Below are 24,372 nucleotides of genomic sequence, written 5' to 3'. Positions count from 1 at the left end.
GATTCAGCTGCACAGCAATGTACTATGCATATGTACTATGCATAGCAATGTACAATGTACTAAGCATAGCAATGAGCCTGCCTGTCAGGGAGGGCAGACTAACTAACTAACTAACTAACTAACTAACTAACTAACTAACTAACTAACTAACTAACTAACTAATTAAAATAAATAAATAAATAAATAAATAAATAAATAAATAAATACTTGCAGGTTCAGTTTGCTTTTCTTCTATTTTCAACTCGAGGTTGGAATCTTGAAACTCAGTCTAAAGTCATCCAGATATCATGCTCTTTTTCAACATGCCAGTCTGTGTTGCTTTCCTTCCATCTCTCTCCCTGGTGTGATTGTTTCTTTTCTTTCAATTTTTTTCAATTTTTTTTAGGGGTGAGTTTTAAATTTGTTAATTGCCCTCTGTAGAAGTATGGGAAAGAAGACAGCAACCACTATCAGATGTTACTTATGCAAATTCTGTTGTTTTTGTGAAACCAATACTACTATCTTTTATACAGTGTTTTCCAAATTATTCTACTATTCATGATGTTCATAATATCCATCAGAGGCTGTAATTCTATGGGCATTGGCGAGTGAATTCAATTGAACACAGTGGGACTGAGGAGCAAACATTTATTGTTCCATTGTTCTGTAACTCTCTTTCCTGGTAAGGTGTTGAGACCAGATCCAGAGTTGCGCATGATTACAGGAGCCCTGTGGCACAGAGTGGTAAGCTGCAGTACTGCAGCCTGAGCTCTGCTCATGACCTGAGTCCAATCCTGGCAGAAACCGGGTTCCGGTAACCCGCTCAAAGTTGACTCAGCCTTCCATCCTTCCAAGGTCGATAAAATGAGTACCCAGTTTCCTGGGGGTAAAATGTAGATGTCTGGGGAAGGCAATGGCAAACCCCCCCATAACAAAAGTCTGCTAAGAAAATGTTGTGATGCGATGTCCCCCCCCCATGGGTCAATAATGACTCAGTGCTTGCACAGGGGACTACCTTTATCTTTACATATTGAATCCAAACTTGAACCCTGATTTTCTAGACCATGAGCCATATACATACTCATTTTTTTAAAAATATTGGATGGTACTCCAATTTTCAGGTAGCAGAATGTATCATCAGCACTAAATAAGCACATTTTCAAGTATTTGGAAATGCTTCAGCATTTGGTAGGTTGAATTCCATGATCTGACAACAGAAAGTGCTGATGGTCATCAGTACTCCTGGCTGGCCATCCTCCAAGCAGCCATTTCTGACCCCAGGAAAGTGGAACAGTAGCCACATGGGCTGGATGGCTGTATTGGGAAGGGAACAAAGTGCTTCTGCCTCTTGTTTGCGAAGAACTCCACTGGTGGAAATTATGTCCCCTTTATCTCCTGTGTCAGCATTTTCCTGTAGTCCTTAAATGATAGGCATAACTCTTCAGTGATAGTTAATAGCTAGTACAAGAGGATATACAAATAGGCTGCAGTGATCTTAAGCAATAAAACAACACCATATAACAGTGTGTTGTTTTTCTGTTAAAGAATCTGATTATTCAAATCCATGTGTTTGCGTTTTTTTAAAAAATCACACACCCACAGCTTGCATGTTTTTGTTACTTGCATTGTAATAACAGAAAATTGGAGTTTCATATAGATTACATAGTTTGAAGCAGTTGTCTATTAAAAGGTAATCTTTAGTACTTTAGAGGATTTGAGTGACAGGATGGCAAGAACTGTGTAAAATCAAACTGCACGTGTTAGGGATGGTTCATCTCTAGTATGGTGGTTTAGATTAAAAAGGAAACCATACCAATATGGTGTAAATGAGAGGATAATCTTGGTGATTTATTTTTCAATAATGCCACTTCTTACTGCCCCAACTCTTTTCAGCACTTGTGATAAAATAAACTTCCTTATAAAATACAGCATAGGGTTGCCAACCTCCATATGAGGCCTGGAGATCTGGAATTATAGCTGATCTCCAGATGACAGAGATCAGTTCCCCTGGAGAAAATGGCAGCTTTGGAGGGTGGATTCTATGACATTATAATCTGCTGATCTCCAGCCCCTCCCCAAACCCCACCCTCTACCCCCAAAATCTCCAAGTATTTCCCAACCCAGAGCTGGCAACTCTAAGAACAGGCCTTCGTTGCCTTTAATAGCTGCCTAAGAGGGTAAGTATTGACATGTTTAGCTTCTCCCACTGCTTCAGTACTTGGTGGGAGAGGCTACATCTTTTGTTGTCTCACAGTAACTGACCATAAAACCACAACTCAGAGTTATCTATTACCATGATTGCAAGATTGTTTCTGAGCACATAATTCAGTAATGAAAAGAGACACAACCCTCCCCTGCTTATTTCTGCATGTATTGCTTTATGAGGGAAACTACTCCCTCTTTCCCATGGAGGCTTTATGTATATTTTTCAGGGTCTCTGGATTCCTAGAGAGGTTACAATCTCAATAAGGTTGTAAAGCCAGTAGTATAATTCTGAACAACATTGTAAGTAACATTTTAAAAATACGGTCTTATACCTTCTCATTAATGATAGTCTGTGGGGTTCCCTTTTAGGCTTGCTCTAATATTCAAGATCATTAATGGTGGCTAGTCACTAACTTAAAGGGGTCTAAATCGGTATTTATGAATTAAAAGTCTAGCAATGGTTATTAGCTATTATGACTAAATGGGATAAACATGTCCAAAGACAGTGTGCTGCTGGATATCAGAAGCCAAAAAGGGGCCCAGAAGAACATTCTTTTCATGGGTTGAGGATTTCCTGGGGCAGGGGTGGGGAGGATCCTGATTAGCCAGTGCAGGGAACAACGTTCCAGACACAAAGAACCTTTGGACTGATATAACAGTTGTCTTGTATTCTGATAGCATTATTGATCCTTATCCTGCTTGGAATCCTTTTAAAGTTCAGGATCCCATTCCCTGGTGGGGGCAGGGGATCCCCCGCTCCCACCTTTTGCCCCCCCCTGCTTATCTGGTTAGCATGGGGGGAGGCGGGGAACGACTTTCCCGGGTGCACTCCCAGGGCCAGTGCATCTACGTCACTGACCCAAATAAGATGAATCAGGCCCAAATTGAACCCCTGCTCAGCATGCGTGTACTTCCCACCTTGTGCAATGATGTTACTTCCCTGAAGTGATGTCATCGCGCTGGCTCGGGTGCATGTGTGAAGAGCAGGCCGGCAGCAACAGGAACGTAAGTACTGGGTCCCCACCCTCCTGCTGGGAGTCTAAGGGACCTGGCAACCCTATTTTAGGTCAAAGCATAAATAAAACTGTAAAAGGCATGTAGAGATGGGGAGAAGGCTCTTTCATGCTCATCTCTATGGAATATTAACAGCGTCCCTGATAAGGAAAAGATCATTTATTTCTGGATGTCCCAAATAACCTTCATCATTGACCTCTTGCCCATGTGCTCAGTTCCTGAATTGCCTTTACCGCCCCTTCAGGTCTCAAAATCTTAAGTAATATCTCTTTGGCAACTCACCTTTGTCTGCACGTCCTCCGTGTAGTAACCCCCCCCCCCCCGTTTTCTTGTAGATGAATATGAGCTCTGGATTTTCCATTTTGTTAGAAAATGTGGATCTATATTTTAAAATTTCTTTTCCACAGTTTAACTCAACCACTAAAACACGTAATTTATTAAGAACATTGTGCACTATGTAGCACATACATATTTTGGCATAGTTTAATAGGAAAGCCCTAAAGAATTAAAACAGGGAGGGGGGCACTCTTTTGATTCCTTGCAAATGCACTAAGGCCTGGTTTTCTCTGTTACAGAAAATAAGTAGAGCCAAGATACTGAAGCAATTAAAAGAAAGGAAAAAAAACACAAGGGATACAGTGTAATTCTGCTTATTATCTACTGTAGGTCTTGTACAGAGTTTCTTTTTTAAGATGTGCCTGCAATTCTTGCTAATAGAGGAAAAGAACAGTCCTAATATGAAGCTATTAAATATAACCAGCATTGAAACAAATATTTTATTTAATTTAGCTATGTGATTTTTGCCTCTGCTGTCCCCAGTAACCTGAAATAATAGCCTTGTGCTGTGTAATAAGGGGCTGAAGAGTTAATAAATATTTTACAGCTCTTGTGAATTTTTTTTTATTGTCATGTTTATAGTACTCTACCTGACAGGGAAAGGGTTTCTTAATTATGGAGAAGGGCTCTGGCCTCTTTATGCTTCTTTAGCAACACCTAAAAAGAATGTCTGATAATTACTGCAGTTGTAGATTCTCTGCACCTCTTACCACCCCCATTTGGTTCTTGCGCTTGCATCTTCCAACAAATAACAGTAATTTAAAATCAGGTGTGCAATTTGAACCTAGTTGTTCCTTTTCACAAAAGCATATTCCATATTGGGCTCATTCCTTTTCACAAAAGCATGTTCCACATTGAGCTCTCTGCTTTGTTCAGCTGTTGTGAAAATACCCATTTTTAAGTGGAACTACATCTAAAAAGGATGTTGACCAGTGTCCTCAGTTTACTGTGCACTCCTAAGCAGAGTTGACACCCTTCTCAGTAAGGGATGCCAGGCCTGCTACTGGTATCACACTAACGTCACTTCCATTAAAAACCAGACATGACATATTGGATGCTCTAACATTTATAAAAACCTCTGTGGCAAAACCATAGAGTTTTTGTAAATGCTAGAGCATCTAAAAATGACACATCTCATTTTTACCAGATGTCAGCATGCCATTGCGATGCAGGAGTGCCAGGCCCTGCACAGCAGGTGGCCTGCTGTGACCTGGCAACCCTATTCACAATCCATTGAGGTTGATGGACTTAGAAGGATATAACCCTGCTTAGGTTTGTTCTGTTAGCTCCTGATTCTCCTAGGAGAATACCTTGTGTTACAGAGAAAACTATTGGGCCAATGTGATGTCAGAACCATGGTGGGGACAGTACATTAAATAAGCAGATAGGAATAGGTCTCTAGCACAGAGCATTATGGGAATCCAATGGTGCACTCGTATGCCATATTTCCTATGATAGCCGTTTTCACACAGCCACGGGCCCAGAAGATCGCACAAAACTCATGGCATAAAAGCGTCTTCCAGGCACGATTTCCTGGCACAATCCCGTTTAATGGCCCTTTTCCTGACATCATTGGGCCATTAAAGGGGATCGTGCCGGGAGATCATGCTAGGAAGACACTTGATGTTGTGAGTTTGCATGATCTCCCGGGGCATGTGTGAAAATGGCCAATGTCACTTCTTTTGCTGTACTTATGGTGAAAAGGGCTGAATAAACACATAAGGATTAGTTGTGTGAGTAGGTTTATTTGTATCCATAGAGCCGACAAGGCTGCCAGTGACTGGATATAGGAGCAGCTGGGGAGGATGCCAACATTTGGGCACCTAGCAAACTCAGTCTCATTATGAATTACTGCCTGAAGTAAGTCCTTTCCGCTTCAGTATCGTCAAGGGTTATGTGAACATGCATAGCCTTGTACCACCTAACAATGTAATCCTAAACAAAGTTACACTCTTCTAAGATACCTACTTCAGCAGACTTAGAAGTGTGTAATTGTGCTTAGGATTGATTTCAAGGACTTACCAAGTTGTAACTTTGCTTCAGGGTTGTACTGTAAGGCAGGTAAGTGGAGGAGGCTTACTTTAACATACCTTTAAAAACAACAACAGTTTTCTGCTGTTTGCCCCTTTGTGCATATTTTCAAGCATGTAACTTTATCTAAGAGGCAGTGTTCTTTTTCTCTTCTAGCAGAAACTAACTTAGCCTGTGTTTCAAACTTTTTGCTATCATTCATGTTTGCAGAATAACTGCAATTAGTATTTGGGTCCTCCATGTAGAAAACCAGCTACACAGCCTGTCAACATGTTACATTTTGAATGCTGAGGATTTGCCGTTTGCTTCAATAATGCTGCAGGCTGTGTTGAAGAGGGCTTTCACTGACTTCAATGGAAGCTTTTATATGGGCAGTGCTTGCCGGATCAGGCCTGATGCCAGCAGTAAAGTGCTCTTTGTCTCATAATGGAACCGTCTTCTCATGCTGCTATCAGGAGACCCACAGCTGATACTGAACATTAGTTTGTAACAGTGTTTGCTGAGAAGTATGTGTTCTTATAACCCTCAGATCCTCTAATGCTGTAGATAATTCAATCACACCCACAAAAATGACATTAATATAATGTTAGGGGCTGGTGCAGATTTTGAAAAAGCAGGAAATCATAGCATTCCGAAGTGAAATTCTATCCTTGGCTCTGCCATAAAGTGTGTAGGTGTATTGAAGGCTCATTGAAGAAAGTAATTTTACATACGTACATCTGGATAGCTATTTGCATGGTGCGGTGGTGGTAGTGTATAGAACTCCATGTATTGTTTGGGCTACAGAGGAAAATGTAGCAAATTGCTTTTGAGGTGGAAAATGATACTTAGGCTTAGCGCTTTGTTAAATATATTTATGTCTACAGTTCAGTTCTTTAACATGTCAAAAAAAGGGGAGATACACCACAATCCGTAAAAATATACATTAATTAAAAGAAAGGGGGTATTTAGTAGAAGATTCCCAGTTCACAGCACATTTTGTTGATCTTCATCAAATAAATGTGTCCAATGTTTAGTGAAATTTGTTGCATCTTCTTTTCAAACATAATTCACAGCTGTCGTTTAATATCTACAAAATTTCATTTTAGTTTTCTAACTTTTTTCCCTCTAAAGTTTCATATTTTGTTGGTATGAGAATAGTTCTTTAAATGGAACTCCAAAATCATATAACTGGATTACTCAGATTTGGTTTAGCCTCTAAGGTGCCCGCCCAGAGGCTTATGAACTCTCAGAGAACCCTTCTGGTTTGTAATTTTTAACAATTATCTTTCCATAATGCAATATGAGCACTTTGTAACATTTCTGGGTTTCAGTCATAGTTTGCAACATGATATAAAGAGAGGCTTTAAAATTAAGACTTAATCTCTTTGAATATATTTCATGATAGCTTATTAGTCATGCCAAGTGTCAATTCATAGATATTATCTGTTGATACTTCATTTTACTTTTATTAACATGTTTTCTTTTGATACTTACTTTAGGTACAAATTACACACTCCACTGTGTTAATGTGTGTTTTATTCTAATAAATAAGAGTTATTGTTAATGAAAAAAAAACACTGTCATTGTTACTTGTTCATGTAAAATCGAACCCCTGTGTTCAATCTGCTTGAAACTTAGAGTATCTTTAGATTAGAGGGAAAACTCTTCTGTGCAGATTTGGTGCTAGATTTTTAAAGAGAAATACTCTTAATTCCTCTTTACCCAATTTCTCTCTGAAATCCAACAATCCTTTTGTTTCCCTTCTTTTAGGAATTAGCAGTCAGTTTCTAAGCAATTCCCTTTTTATCAAAAAGAAATGTGAAGAAAGGAGTTTCTGCAGAATTTCAGAATTTCATTGTGCAGATGCTCAGAGGCAGACAGTGTCTTCCCAAGCCTTCCTATCCTCCTGCTAGAACTCCGTAATGGGGTGTATAACAGAAAACAACTAAAAGGGCTGAAGTTACAGATGGTGACATAACTCTGTTAACCAAATTCTAACAATTGCTGTTTTCTGTTTTAACTATTGCATCATAAAGCTACGTTGACCATATAATAAACTTTATTTATATATTGAATAATGTCTGTAGAGAGATTTAGGATTTTACTACTTTAAAGCCATGATTATATATGTTTGATTTCATTTGTGCCATTTTAAAAAATTATCATACAGATATGACTATTTTCTGTTTGAGAGATTAGAACACAGTTTTTGGAAATGAATAAAGCTGATATATCAGCCTTGAAAATAATGACAGTTAATAGAAACATTTAACAGTTCTGATTAATAATTTCTAAAAGGAATAAAATAATCTAAAGAAGCAGCCACAATTATTATTACAGAGAGCCCAAGTAACTGGAATGTCATAATTTGTAAATAATGAAAGGAAGTTCTGTGAACTCAGGTATGATTCACACACTTGCTGTGTGATTTCTATCCAATGCTTTAACTTTAAATCATCTTTTGTGTTGACTGTACATGGTGGTAGGTAGCTTTAATCTTTTCTGTATTATTTCAACCATAATATTGTTAGCAAGTAAATTCTAATGAAATGGTTGAAAACCTGAATAAACACTTGATGAGTGCTCTTACATTAAATACTGAGGCTGTTATAAGATGACTGACTCCTCTGGCAATTAGTGGTATGATATTCTGCTACGTTAATTTTGAATATATGTAACCAAATTACACTCTGGGTACACAGTCAGGCTGCAAGCTCTTTACAATTACTCATTCAGCAATGGGAACAACTATAGTATATAGTTGATGGTTCATGATTAGGGATGCTGAGGATACCCTCAATTTGCAGATTCCAAGGATAAAACACATATACTTTTGTAAATAAGTTTGTTTGTGTAGTGCATTTTTATCCAGACCTTCTTCCAAGGAGCTCAGGCATGGTTCTCCCCCTCCTTCATTTTATCCTCACAAAGACCTTGGGTAGGTTGGGTAGAAAGAGTATTTCTGGCCTAAAGTCAACCAGTAAATGTCATGTCAAGCAGGGATTTGAACCTGGCGCTTCTTGGTCCTTTTCCAGTATTCTAACCTCTACAACACACTGGCTCTTGATTAACTGTCTGAGATTTGCAGCATCTTTGTGGATCATGATTATCATTATTTCACTGGTAGAAAAGTAGCACAATCTCCTGCTCAGCAGTAAGAAATTGACACTAGTTATCTTATATTTCAGATAAATAAAAGTTTTAATAACTACCAATTAAATTGAGACATTTGTTCCCACTGGGGAATATGATATAACAGGTGGAAGTATGTGCATGTTAAGTACTCTGCTAATTCACAATTACCTTTCATTTGTTAGATTTATTTTAAATTTAATAGATTTATTTTGGCATAGCTTCCATGAACTAGAGTCTAGTTCCTCAGTCGTGTATACTCAGTTGGCGGATGCATGGATGAATTGGTGGAAAGTAATTTGTGATGGAATGGGCTTTTAAATGAAAGGTTTACTAAGTGCAGCACCCAGAGAGTGGAAGAGAAAGGGTTATAAATTATAATACTGCCTGATGGGAGAATGATTAAGAGGCTGCTTCCCTGTTTCTGTGACTGCCTGTGAGAAGGTAACAATTGGGCGGACACAATTGTTGAAGAAGTTGAAATTTGGTGTCTGATGAGGAGGGTCAGACTCGTAACCCTCTGTGAGAGGAAAAAGGAAGATTTTGCCCTAACTGGGACAGCTTTAGGTTTCTGGAAAACTTTCAGTTAAGGAACTAAAGTGTGAAAGCCAGCATTAATTTACACAGACAAGTTAGAACTGAGAATATGTTGTTGGCAGAGGAAGCGGGTAGTGAAAAGAGACTCCCTTTCAGCCAAGAGATCAGGGTTATGTCTTTTGGAGAAGAATAATTCCTGCCCAGTGTCTAAAAAGGGGAGGGGTTGGCTCTGAGGAGGATCCTGGGTCTGGTGTAAAGGAAAAAGAGTACTGTGTTGAAGTCAGAACACCTACACAATGGCAATAGCAAACTATCTCTCTGTTAATCTCTTGCCATGAATATCCCACCAGGGGTCACCATAACTCAGCTTTGAATTGAGGATACTTTCCACCACCACACCAACTACTGAAACTAAGCTTCAAGAAGATTATTGTGCCTAAGGCTTGTGGAACATTCTGTTCTATAATCAAAATTTACCTAAGCTTTACTTTCCTTGCCTACCTATATACCAACCCCACCTGTTTAATAAACCTGCTGTTTCCTCTTGAACTTTACTCAGCCTCTAGTGCCATTTCGTTTGAAGAAGACATGGGCTCTTACTTCTCCCCTACCAAAACTTTGGGCTGGGTTATAACTCAAAAATATATATGTTTTAAAGGGTGGGACAAACAGAACATCAAATTATACAGAGGCTTGCTACCAGAGGGTGCCCAGCCACAGCAAGCAATCTTGACCTGTTTGGAGAGAAAATCTGCTTCACAGTGGGGGAGTGAGTGAGGCTTACATCATATAATTGTATACAGTTGGCTCCAAATTCTGTTAAATGTAATGACATTTCTATGTAAAATTTGAATATATAGAAGATAAACCCAGGCCCCAGACTCACCTGGGCCAGTTTATGAGCTGCGGCAGTGGGGTGAGAAACAATGGCCACCACCATGCCAGTCCCAGCCAACTCCCAGCAACCCCTGTGGGCCATGAGCAAGCCTTGGATTTGAATTGCCCTGGCTAGTCAATCAATGGCAGGCTGACTGGGCAAAGGAGTGGGCCCAGCTGCTGTACCTGGGAAGTGCAGGCTTCCCTCAGGTGCACCGGAAATATAAAAGGAAGCTGGCCAGGCCTGCCTGCAGTCAGCTTTCTTAAAGCATCCCACCCTTCCCGCTTTTGGTTTGGGTTCAGCAGGGCTTCGTAGGGTCACTTGTGGGGGGAGCATCCTTGAGGCTGAGTGCTGGCATTGGGGTGTCACAACTTTGTTGGGGTGTTGTGTGTACTGCTGTCACAATGTTGGGCTAAATTGGTTTTTGGATTGGGCACATAGCCCTTAAGGGATTCTGGGGTGAGGCATAGTGAGAACCATCCCAGCTTGGGGGCAGCCAGAGCATATACCCTCCCAGATGACAGTGGAACCACACAGAGGTTTGTGCCCATGTGGAATCCCACTTACTGTCATCTCAGTGTGCCTCAGTCCCAACTGGCAGACTGAGGGGGTGAGGGGGTCATTGGCCGGCAGACAGGTCAGCTGATGTGTGGATCCACACCCTATGCTACACCAATTCTCCTTCTGTAACAAATTTGGAGCTCCACACTTGAAAGGAAGACCTGCCTATCAAGCTAAATTGGGCTTAGATTGGGGTTTCCAGGGCAACTGTAGGAGTTCAGACAGAGTTCAGGCAATCCCTGCCTAAGTTGCCAAGGGAATTGATTGCAGGTGCCAGACTGTCTGGCTTGATGAACAGCAAAACAAACAGTAACAAACGAGGCTTGCAACGACTACATGTTTGTTTAGAATGGGGCCTCGCAAACAGCAGATTGGGCTGTTTGTGGCTTTTTTTTGTTCGTATTGCTGTTCGTGCCCATCTCTAGTCTAAATGGGAGACTTTCTGGGACCATTAAATGTGTTGGCTTGAATTCCATGATGGAAGAAAAGTGAGAATCTAAATGAAATTCTAGTTGAACCCATTGCTATTGATGAACATCTGTTTTAAATTAGATGTCTGTCTGCAAGCAACTTGGATAGAATGGTGATTCTTGGTTTTTAAGATGCACGGTGACATTGTTGCATCTGTTATTATATCACATACTACAGACTTGATGAAAAAAATTGGAAAAGTGCACTAGTAACTGAAAATACGCTAGTGGAAAAGAAGACAACAGATGCTTGGGGAATAAAGCCATTTTGAAGATAATCTAAAAATCTCTGAAGTTTAGGAAGTGAATGATATGTCAGAGGAGAACTGAAAATAAGTATATTGTATGAGAAATTCTGGCATTAATTTGGGGCCATTATTTTTGTTATCTTTAATGGAAAGTGCTGTCTATTGAACATTGCCTTAGGCTACAATCCTGTGCACAGTTAGGCTGGCAAAAGGCAATTGTATTCAATGAGATTTAAGTGGCGTAATTGAACACAGGAATGCAGCCTTAGTTTATATGAATAAAAAGATCAAAATTGCTGAAGTGACAAAGTGCTGCATCTACAAATGAGCAGAGTAACTGAATTTAAGCTAGTGTGGTTTCATTTCATAAACTATCTAAAAACAAGATATTCCAGTTAACTCACTTCTGCATGTCAGTTTTATGAAAGCAAGGCTCCAGTGTTAAGGATACAGAAGATCACTGATTAAATGGCTTGGTCATATGGTCCAATTGGTGGCCTTGTCAAACGTACAAGAAGCAATTCTGAGAAAGTCCTAGTGAATCAATGAAACTGAAGCACATAATTAAGCCCCATTGATCTCAATGAGATTTTGGCATGCCATATTATCTCTGCATTGAATCCTGCATGTTATATAAATTGCCTTAGAGGTGTTGAGATAAACATGAATGTATTGTAGTCTGATCTGAACCCATAGGATAGTGTGAGAAACAAAGTAATTATCATTGTTGTCATTATCATCCTCAGAACCTAATAATAAACAGTAATAAACAGTCCTTGAGGACTTGCACATCGTTGTTTCTATTGAGGAAAATCACACATTTCTTAATAATTAATCTTACGATGTACCTTTTCAATATCCCTACATGTGTGTTGTACAGCCCTGTGGTGCAGCATGGTAAGCTGCAGTACTGCATGCCAAGCTCTGCTCACATGACTTGAGTTCGATCCTGGCAGCCTGAGTTAGATCCTGACAGAAGCCGGGTTCAGGTAGCTGGCTCAAGATTGACTCAGCCTTCCATCCTTCCGAGGTCGGTAAAATGAGTACCCAGTTTCCTGGGGGTAAAGTGTAGATGACTGGGGAAGGCAATGGCAAACCATCCTGTAACAAAAAGTCTGCCAAGAACACATGATGTGAAATCCCCTCATGGGTCAGTAATGACTCGATGCTGGCACAGGGGGACTACCTTTACCTTTTACCTTTTCATGTGGATTACTGAATTGTTGGTGATAAAACTATTTTTCATTCAATCATTTTTTAAAAGTATGTGTCACCATGAGATTCATAAAAACCTTGTTGTTATGAAATTAGGTTACAGTTTTATAATTCTTTCACATATAGTTAATATGTCACACTGCAGTTATTTGCTAAGATATTTCCCTTTTTTCAGATTCCTTAACTTGTTAGAGATCTTGAAAATCTAATTACTCATATATATGTAGCAAAACCAGATTTTTTTAAAAAAAGCCCTCTCTGCATGACATTTCTGAACAAGACATCAATCATACACTTTGCGACATGAGGAATATTACTTCAGTAAGACATGTTTCATATATATTAAGTTTTAATATGAAATATCAGGACAAGCATGGATTGTTTTCAATAATTATTGTAGATAAATATTTTAGGTAAGGCATCTCCAAGTTTTTTCTGCAGAAGTTTCTTGGGAGTCACTATTAGGTTGCATTTAAAAAAAAAATAACAAAGTCTGTAAAATACTAAATAGAAACATAAGCAGCTTGTTAGTGGATTCTGAATTAGAAGCATATTCCCCTGAACAAAGGCCATGTGTCCTCCCTCCAGTGTACATATGGGTCTCCACTCCAGCATAAAGAAGCTCCCCAATCAGTTCAACTGAGGGAGCCAACTTAAGTGCACAATGCAACGTGAACTGGAGCCCACTTAAGTGCACAATGCAATGTGAACTGAAAATTGAGTCTTGCTGTTTAACTGAATAGTCCACCTGAAAAGCCACTGAAGTTCTATGTCTAAACATCTTATTGGATATGATATATAGTTGCCATCCTCCAGTTGGAGCCTGGAGATTACGACTGATCTTCAGATGGCAGACATCAGTTCCTTTAGAGAAAATGGCTGGTGGACTCCGTGGCATTGGCAATATACCTCACTGAGGTCCCTTGCTTCCTCAAACCCTGCCCTTTCCAGGCCCCACTCACAAAGTCTTCAGGAATTTCCCAACATGGAGTTGGCAACCCTAGAATGATTTGTGTTTTGAAAATAGCAGTTAGGAAAACATTGAGGTAATTCTGATATAAGCATAATAATCTTTAGGATAGGTCTTTCATTTGGCAGTTCTGAACTGGGAACATATCTAATGGGGCTGAAGTTTTCTGAGCATCCTCAAAACTTTTTTTCCCATCCACCTTTCTTTTGCTTTCCTTTGTGGTCTGTGGCTTGCTTACTCGGCATCATTAGGAATACTTGGTCTTTCTTTGTGATTTTCAGATCTGGATTACACTACTTTGTTGGTAGTGACTAGATAGGGCAGGTGGTTGGCCTTGCTCGCTTATTGTCAACATGTGTTCTTCTGCAATGTTCTGGCCAAAGGAGGTAACTATTGAATGAGAAGGTGGATTGGCAAGAGCCCTCTTGAATATCAGTGTGCTAGAGCAGGTCATACGACTTCTGCATCAGTCTGAATAACTGGCCATTCCTTACCATAAACAACTCTGTTGTATTCACTGCACTCTGTTACTCCCAGTCTGTGTGTCTTTCCTGCAACTGATTATGCAGGAATCACATCTGAATAAAAAGCATAAACACACTGTCAGAATTGTGTAGAAATAAACATAGGGTTTTTTTAAAAATGTAGTTAACATTAAAAACAAATTAGTGGCATGCCACATCTTCAGCTGCATAACGTTGTTCCATCCTATTCACATGCAAATTCCCATTTTGTACTATACTTTTGTTATCTATATGTGAATTGGATTAAAATTATACTGTTTTTAATGATGGAAAAACTCAGTTTCCCCAAAGACAAATCATATTATGGTACACCTATCTTTCCACCTGGCAAAACTCAACTTTATGACCAATTATCAGAACTAGCACTCTGGCTGCTGCAATTAATTAGTAACTTTATTTAGGAAAGTCTTGTCTAAATTAATTCTAATTACTTAATTGTAGTGACATTTATGTGTTTTAGTGGTATACTAATAGGTAATGGCCATACTAGCAGAGTTTGTACTATGGAAGTATTTTCTTCGATTAATATCTTGACAGAAAGCTGTTCTTCAGTCCATCACATACATAAATTAACAGTAGAAGCAAGACCAATGAGAAAATGAAACAAAGAATAATGCTGTTGTTTGGATGACATATTTGTGTGTGGAATCTTTGTGGCAAGATTAACATGGAGAAATATTATTTGACAAATGGACCAGTTGCACTGAAGTGATCAAGACCACCTGGACCAAGAGTGAGGCATTTATAGGCATTAATTCACGTGACTTAAGATTTGCCTGAATGTTGCACAAATCATGAACCTCAATCCCTCCATCCTTTCTCACATTCATTTGAGAAATCAGCTCAACGCAAGTTAAAAATACATTTCTGACAACCATGATAAACTGCATAGGGACTGTTTCCAGTGTGTGAAAGGAAGCAATAATCCATCTGTTTCTGACGGGCGGGGGGAATCTCCCTTGGTTGATCTGAACAACTATAGTGGGAGTGGCATGGTGACTAAATAGAAAGTGTCCCCATATTCACTCCAACAACATAATCACCGGGCCTAACAACATCAATTATACGATCTCAGGTTCATCCACTTGTTCATCTTCCAATGTTATATATGCTATCAAGTGTCAGCAATGCCCTTCCATTCTCTGCATTGGACAAATAGGTCAGTTCCTACACAAAAGAATAAATGGATATAAATCTGACATTAAAAATCACAACAACACTAAAAAAACAGTGGGAAAACCTCTTAAATTTTCTGGACATTCCGTTGCTGCCCTAAAAGTGGCAGTTCTCAAACAAAGAAACTTCAAGGGCAGATTACAATGTAAGATTACTGAACCTGAGTTCATTCACAAGTTCAGAACAATGTACCTCCCTAGGGCTGAGTAGAAACATACGATTCTTATCTCACTACAGATGCTAATTCCTGCTCTAATCAAGTTGCACTGCAACATTGTACCATCATTTGCTGTACCATTACATCCTCACTCTCTTCTTTGCTTCACTCCTTCCTCCTCTTGACTGGAATAGTTTCAGGTAGTTAGCCGTGTTTGTCTGCAGTCGAATAGCACGATTTGAGTCCAGTGGCACAAGTGACATATTAAAGACCAACAAGATCTTCAGAATATAAAGTTTCGAGAGTCAGAATGCCCTTCTTTAGATACTTTGAAAATCTTGTTGGTCTCTAAGGTGAACTGAAATCAAATCCTGCTGTTCTACTGTAGACCAACATGGTTACCTACCTGAAACACTGGTTGCTGTAGCTGACAATATGTTTTTAGAGATGTGTAGAAGAATCCTGACTCTGGCCATAGTTCTGGACTTCCCTCTAATGGGCTGTTATACAATTGACAATCAAAATCTTCTGGATCACTGTATGGGAGGGGGGAAATACTGCTTCTACCTGATAGGTTTGTGTTAAGGACTGGTTCTGTTCCTCTTCGATTTTGGTCTATAGGATGCAAGCTTCCAGCTTTTCCATAGTGATTTTTATGGTAAACATAGTTTCAGGGGGTAGCCGTGTTGGTCTGTAGTAGAAGAGCAAGATTCAGGGCCAGTAGCACCTTAGAGGCCAACTAAATTTCCAGGATATGGACTTTCAAGAGTCAAATCTCTTGTCAGACACGAGTGGAAAGTCTAGGCAAAGCGTGGTGGGTATTACATATTAAATTGTCAGGAAGCTGGCTATAAATATATGTTGTAATTAGACATGGGCACGAACCAAAAAAAATTAACAAACCAGCGGATCGTGGTTCGGTGCAGACCACGATCCCGAATTCCCAAACTGCAACGAACATCTCCCGTTCCCAAACCGAACCGGATCGTGGATCGTGGAGGACACAGCAGGGCTCTGATCAATAATAATGTGAGCCCTCAGCTGAGGTACCCACTGAGCTTGGCCCCAGGGCCTGGCAGCAGCCCTGGCACCGGAGGGAAGGAGGGACTAGAGACCTAGCCCACCACTCCCACAGACCTGAACAGATCGGGCCCTGATCAATAATCAATGTGAGCCCTCAGCCGAGGTGCCCACTGAGCTTGGCCCCAGAGCCAGGCAGCAGCCCTGGAACCAGAGGAGATAGATCCCTATCCCCCAAAGCCAAGCTCAATTGTATTTTCAGTCTCTCTCCCCAAAGGCTAGCAAGTGGCAAGCAAGAGCTCTGTCCCACTCCACTGCTAGCAGAAAGTGAAACCCAGCCTGGGAGACCATGGCTATTTATAAGCATGGGTCCCATTCAGCAACACAGGAGGTCTGTGTTTGGCCGTCAGAGCTGCCAGTCATGGTTTGCAGGGATGAGATTGGAGTGCCCATGGCTACAGAACTCCCCCTTCCCCCTTCCTCCCCTGGGTGTCTTTTCCCAACTTGTAACTGCTTTGCAGCTCCGTGGTTGGAAGGAAGCCCTGCTCTTCAAGGAAAGCTGGGCTTCCATTTGGGTTTCCAGGGGACAGAAGGAGGGCAGACAGAGCTCAGGCATTCCCCTGGCTCTGTTGCCAGGGGAATAGATTGCTGGTGCCTGAGTGTCTGGCTTCCCGAACTGAGCCCGAACGCCCCAAACCAGGCCTCTCTCGACCTCTGGATCGTTGGCCATGGTCGATCACGATCCGCCGGGCCACGATCGCGCGATCGCCATGTTCGTGGGGTTTTGACGTTCGTAATTTATTTATTTATATTTCAATTTATATACCGCCCATCCTCAGGGCTCTGGGCGGTGAACAGTAACGCGGTTCGTGCCCATCTCTAGTTGTAATTAGCTAGATAGAACATGGGTGTGGAGTGTGTAAAATTAGCATCTGTGATGTGACAAAAATCTTATGTCCTGATTCAACCATTGTTCCAAATTTGCAAATAAATTCAATTTCAGCAATCTCACATTATAATTTTCCTTTGAAGTTTCTCTGCTTGAGAATGGCTACTCTTAGGCCAGTGGCCTGGCAAATTAAAGTATTCTCCCACAAGTTTTTTAATGTTGTAATTTTTGATATCAGATTTATGTCCATGGACTTTAAAGACTCCTGCCCTTGTCCACACCATGTGTCTGACAAAGGGAGCTTTAACTCCTGAAAGCGCACATCCAGGAAATCTAGTTAGTCTCTAAGGAGCTACTAGATTCGAATCTTGCTCTTATGGTAAAGAGTATTCAAAAGGCATGCACAATTAATAATATTTGGAAGAGACACTATCTACCCCCTGCTTGAGTCTGGAAGGATTAGGCAGAAATAGATATTTTAACATGGCTGATAGGGCCTCTAGGTGTATTAGGGCCTAGGTGTATAATATGTACATAAATATATTGAGTTTCTTCATAAAAGGCTGGAATCGGTTCTTGGGGAACCTGGTGAATCTTTCTAAGACCCCATTATGACACTTTTGTACATACAGCTGATGTTTCTCAGTCTGGACTACAGACTGAGAAACTGGACTACTTTTTTTTTTTTTTTAGTTTAGTCAAATCTAGAAGCAGCTGTTCAGAATTTGAATGAAAGCCTGAATGTGATTATTGGCTGGATAATGGCTAACAAGCTGAAGCTTTATCTAGACAAGCTTCTTCAGAGTAGTTGGCCAGCCTAACTCTGGGCAATTTTGTTGGTCCAGGACAGAATTGCTTTTACCACTTTAAGTTACAGTTAAGATATGGAATTCTCCTGGATATAACTTTGAACTGGATTCTTGGATAATGGGAATAGCCAGCCTGCTGAGACAGCTGTTTCTGATTTCCCCCAACAGGTCAGTCAGCCATGCTTTGGTAACCTCATGTACCAACTATTGTAATGTGCTCTACATGGAGCTACCTTTGAACATGGTTCACAAGGGGCAGCTAATGAAGAAAACTGTGTGTTGTCTCTTGTCAAGGACAACTACAGAGAGAATATTGCCACTATATTGTGGCCAGCTGTTATGGCTGCCTATAGACATCAGGGGTCAATTACAAGTCCTTGTGATTATGTTTAAAGTTCTTTATAGACTGGGGCTTGCATACCTCCTGGCACATCTCCTTTCATATTTTCCTTCCTGCTCCCTTAAATCAGCAGGAGGGACATTGCTCGGTGTCCTAGTTTTCACAGATGTGAGATCTGTGAAGATGCAGAGTTGTGTCTTCTCTGCATTGGCCTCACGTCCTGGAAGGCACTTCTAACACAAACTTGTCTGCCAACTTCTCTCTTGGAATTTTTGCAGCTGACTTAAAACTGGCTCTTTGGGAAAGCATTTAATGCTATCTGAAGGTTTCTTGATTTAATTTTCTGCTAGGATTTTAAAAGCTTTTTTAGAAGAGTTTAAAACACTTTTCTGATTTTAAAAACTGATACTTAATTTGTTTATTTTCTATGCTGTGCTACTTTGGCAGCAGAAAAGCAATGGACAAATGTTAAATAACATTTGTGTGACCCCAGTTTCTTGTGCTAGGAACATGGACATATTTTTTCACTTCATCCATTCATATAACATTTATAATTTTATGAACTTTCAGCATCATTCTTCCTTAGTTTCCTACAAATATACACCTCTTTGAGATGGCTAATGTAGGTCTTGCCCATGCCCATCTGACTGCAAATTTTAGAGTTGTCCCTTTTTTATCATGGGAAAACACCCATTTTTTATGTAATTTGAAAAACAGAAGTTTAACCTGATTTAATCTGTGCACTCACAAAACATCTTTGTTTTGACAGCTGAAAAAAAGTTATCATCATAAGTAGTCTCTTTGTTGATTATGAGTGAACATAGAGCATAACCAATATTCTTCATAACCAATATTCTAGTCCAGGAGCACCTTAAAGACAAACACAATTTTCAAGGTATAACCTTTTTGAGAGTTAAAGTTCCCTTTGTCATATGCTATATCTGAAAGCTTATACCCTGAAAATCTTGTTAATCTTTAAGGTGCTACTGGACTTGAATTTTGCTGTTCTACTTCTGACCAACATGACTACCTATCTGAAACTAAGGGTAACCTTTCAAGGACGGAGTAGGAAGTACAAGAGAAGCATGTGGGACCTTCTCCTCTGTTTTGTACAGTTGGATCCAATACTGTTAATGTTGCACTTTTTAGCAGTACATAAGCTTCATTCTGTGCCTTAAGTATGTTTGGCATAAATACTTTAAAATGCAGTAAACTAAGCATCCTTTTTTCCTCCCTCCCAGGTATGGAAAAATTGTATCTACGAAAGCAATCCTAGACAAAAACACAAATCAGTGCAAAGGTAGGTGCCAGAAGTTCTTCCTTGCATATTTTACTTCCGATTGAGTGACTGGCTTTGGGTTTTTTTCACTGCAAAAGTTCAGGCTCTGGCTGTGCAATCAACACAATGTATAGTATATTGAAAACATGTTTAATAATGCCAGTGCTTGGAGTTCTACTTCCAGTAACATTGCTCATTAATTTTTTTCATTAACAAACAAAATGAAAATCACAAATCAGAACAACTATCAAATTGCTTTGGCAGAAAAGTAAATTACCTTCTAACCACATAGTGTCATCTGATTTGAATGATATTATCAGTGATGCAAATTGATTTCATATATAAAAATGAGAAACTCTTGGGAAAGCTTTCCCAAGCAAAGCCTCATTTCACTTTTCTTGCTTTGACATCTCCTGCTCCATTCTTACGAGAAGAAAACATTAACTATGGCCTAACAGGCTGCTCATAAAATTGTGACATGGTTATATGAAAATGAACCCTTGTAACTCTTGCAGTTTAATTTCATTTTGTGGCTAGCATTTTCAAATACACTTTCGTCTTTATAATGAAGTATTGAATTCAATAGTTGTACATATATAGTTTCCTCTGTGTTTTTTTTTAATCCCATGTGACTTCTACAAGATAATAATGGGTTTTGTACGTGATTTACTAAGTCTGTTGGTGTGATGTTTCGCTGGAGTTCTTTACTTACTGTGCAATTTGCTTCATTCACACCATAAAACGTTTATTTTATGTGGCGATGTTCACTGTAATTTTCTTTCTGAGACTTTGAATAGAGGAGACACTGGGAGTTCTGTGAACAGAGGATGCAGCATTTCTTTTCTCCTAAAAATCAGGTGCACGGGGGTTTAATTCAGATTGTGACCATGGTTGAGGGGAGGGTGGCTTTAAGCCTTCTCCTGCCTCCATTTTCCTGACCTGAAATGGCCCAGGGAGTTTCTGTTTGCCCCACTTAGAAAATGTATAGGTATTGATACAACAAGAGATGCTGAGTCAAAAATGATGGGTATCAATGATAGGGTAATCTAGTGATGGCACCAGACTCTGAGAGGAAAGGTGGGACTTGGATTATGAAATATGTCTAACACTCTCCTGCCCAACCAATTTAAAGTCAAGCCCAGACTATTCTGGTATTGAGGTCTGGTTTGGAATTCTCTGTCAGCCCCTTCTACAACTCTGTCACAATTTCTTCAAATTTTACTAAGGAAAAAGGTGGTGGAAGTGGTGAAGGAGGCTCACTGGCAACTCAGTCTTGAGGCTTTGGCTGCCACGTGCATGTGCAATGGCATCCATTGATGATTAAGGGGATGGCAGGGTTACTTTGTGTTGTGGTTACATAGATCTTTTTTAGGTTTTCAGAGGTTAACAATCTATGCTTTTTGAGTAAGAAGTTCTGTGTTTGAAGTTATCCTATGCCAACACTGCATGTGTGCCATTTCAGTTTCCTTTTGCATTTGTTTCTGTTTTGTATTTGTTTTCCCCCCACTGCTAATGCCTTGGTGCTGGCATTAATCATTGTAACTTCGTACTGAAATAATGTAATAATGTGATTTGGAAGACTTTTTAAAGACTTTTTAAAAGGGGTGGTGGAGTTGTGATAGAACCAGCAGTGATGCCAATGATGATGTCCACACTTCAGCACCTAACCCTCTTTATTTCATGGCAGTACGGACAAAGAAAGATGGCACCAACACCAGGATTTAAAAATGATGTGTGGAAAGGCAGGTGGCCAAAACAAATCTGATCCTTGAGGAGAGAACTCTCAAAAAGAGAGAAGTAAATTGCCCGTGCAGAAAAGGCCGTTTTAAATAAATGTTTGGCAGTGAAATCCTAAATGTATTTACTGAGCGCATGCATTGGGTGTGGGCCTGCCTAGGCTGAATGATTGAAGGCTGAAGCTTAAAACTCAATTTAGGTTGCACACAAGAGGAAGGAGAAGTAAAAGTTTCAAATTAATCCTTCCCTTCCAAGTTTGAGACCTGAAGCAGGGCAGAAGGTTGGCAAAAGGACTGTGGAACTCATGAAGACAGCAGAGATTCCTTTAGGGGGGGAAAGGTAGTGTATGCCCCCCACACACACACACACACTGAATCACCAAATCTTTACCGGCCAAGAGGCAGTCTCATTGTTAATTGACCAAACCATGGTGATAATGACTTAAGTTACAACTAAAAAGTTTTTTTAAATAATCTTTTCAATTTTGATAGCCATGTCACTCTAATCAGAGTAACATTCGCATCAGTTTTACTGTCTTATCTCTCCTTTTGATCTCATTATAATATCTACACTCTCTTTTTCCCTCTGGATATCCTTCCAAATTACTTCAGTTATCATGATGTGATTCTCCAGTGAGGATGTGAGAGTACCATTATCATGGCTATGCATATAAAGGCTTCTGAATAAATTTTCATCAATTATTTCCTCAGCGTATCAGTATATGATAATGTGTTCAACAGAGAGCAAGTGGGTTGAACATGTTTTTTAATACCCAGTTGTCTGGTTATCTGTAGGTTATTTATTTCTCTCATGGTGACTGTTGGTCACATTGTGCTGACACAAAAGATGCAAGGGAGATCTCCCTCTATTTCCTTCCATCATTTAAGGCTGATGACAACAGTCTCAATATGCTTGAGTTCATTATTTATATTAACATATTTTTCTACCATCTCAACAAATTGAACATTACAGCAGTTCTTCCTTCCTCCCAGTCCCCTGATTACCTGAATTATGTTTATGATTCTTACCTCCATTTTATCTTGCTGAAATGCTAAATAGCAACAGGGACTTTTTTTCCAGCCAGAAATGACCACAGCAGCAGTTGCAACCAAGAAAGTGAGCCATTAGGGTGGGAAAGTCATGCAGGCATGCATGCATGCCAGTGACAGACATGGATGTAATGTCAGAACTCGTTCAACAATGAGCTTTCATTAAATATTTTCATTTGGATCTGAATGCGTTTGTTCTATGTGCACTTCTCTTTGTCTTTTGTGGAGGCAGTTCTCCCGTGTGCAGTGTGCTTTCTCTGGCTCTAGGCCCTTCTACTGGAGCAAAACCACTGTCTTTCAAGGAGCTGAGAAGTGCCTAAGTGCAAACAGAACATGCTTCTCAGGGGAGGACTGCTTCCAAAATCAACAAAAGGAAGTGCATGTGGTACAAAGGAATAAGATCCAAGCCCTTATGTATACTTTCAGCATAAGTATTCCTTCAATAGTGAGTTAATGCAATAACTCCCCTAACTATTAAAAACACACACAAAAAAAACAAAAACACAACCCATAAACCTGTAGTAGCTATGAATCACCTTGGAATATTTGCAGGTGAGCTGTTCATGTCTGATTGTAGTCCTGAAGATTAGATCAGCATCTGGCTTTGAAGAAGGTACCGTAGTAAAAATATTGAGGAGGAGAGTTGACTATGATACAGTTTTGAAATGCCACCGTGACCTTAAGTTATAGGTATATTTGGCAAATGACTTCAACAGCATGACTGCCCTTGGCACTGTAATCAGATCTGTCAGATTCACCAGTTAAATTCATTGCTTAACTTTCTGTAAATTAGTTCCACACTTTGTAGTGAAAGTGGTAGAGAATTGGCAGGTGGGGTCTTTACATGGCTTCAAAGAAAGAAAAACCTGCAAATTGGAGCTCCTGTATAGAGTGCTAAGGGATCTCTAAACAAAAATTTTCAGGAACCTCTCAAAGTTACCAAGATACAGGGAGAGGAGGTAGTTGAGTTAAATCATTGTTGGTTTACTCTTGTAGGTGTAAAATTCGATGGGAATGAAGATACCCACAAGCTCAGTGCTATAATTATCCAGATCTTTTTTTTTAATGAGAATTGAGCTATAAGACCTAAGGAAACATTTTCACCTGCTGTGAGAGTGTTCCCTAGGGACAACGTTTGATTATGCCTCTCATTTGAGATGGTTCTTCCTTGGGTGGCATGCATGCTAATTGACACAAAGCAGCAAGGATTCTCCAGTAGAACTATATGAAACAAAAATGAGCTGTTGGGATAGAATAGTCCCAAATGGTCAAACAAAGCAAGAAACCAGCTGCATCTAGAAAAGAATGGAAAACCAACACATGATTCATTCAGATGTTCAGAAAGAAAAGCTTAACAAGATGTAATGCCCAAGTAAGAGAGATTTTTTAAAAACAGTCTCCTGGGTTTAAGTTGGTGCCTTTTTTCCTTTGTTAATTATAATGCCTGGAAGAGAAAAAAAATGGCATAAACTGCTCATCAAAATGCACAAAATCTGCTAGTTGCAGGGATTATATATGTGCGCGCCTTTGATATACCTAAGTGTTTATAGAAAAGTGAGTGAGTAATGAGGTTTTTACCATATAGTTTCCATACCTCATAGCAATGGAATATAGGACTGTTCTTCTGCCAAATACTCAGGCCCATTTCTTACAGCATGAATTACTGTCATCTGCATCTGTCTTTCCAGGCTCTTTAATTGTGTGCCAGTTTATTTCCTGATTTAATCAGGAAGTTCTACACACTGTTCATCTCATTAGGAACCAAAAATGATGCAACATTGGGAATGCCGAGAAAATGCCCCTAGTGAGATTAAGTCCTTATTTTTTTGTAAGTA

At 39.8% G+C, this 24,372-nt stretch overlaps 1 protein-coding gene across 1 annotated transcript in view; it reads left to right on the top strand.

Annotated features, from left to right (window-relative positions):
- Window positions 1–24,372, top strand: part of RBMS3 (RNA binding motif single stranded interacting protein 3) — a 1,028,342-nt gene that overhangs the window by 547,803 nt on the left and 456,167 nt on the right. The window contains exon 5 of the mRNA XM_054991036.1: window positions 19,714–19,772. Coding sequence (XP_054847011.1) covers window positions 19,714–19,772 — 59 coding nt within the window. The remainder of the gene's footprint in view (window positions 1–19,713; window positions 19,773–24,372) is intronic.

Source organism: Eublepharis macularius, chromosome 11 (assembly GCF_028583425.1).
Source record: "Eublepharis macularius isolate TG4126 chromosome 11, MPM_Emac_v1.0, whole genome shotgun sequence".
Lineage (NCBI taxonomy): Eukaryota > Metazoa > Chordata > Lepidosauria > Squamata > Eublepharidae > Eublepharis > Eublepharis macularius.
This window is presented reverse-complemented; position numbering and strand designations above follow the sequence as displayed.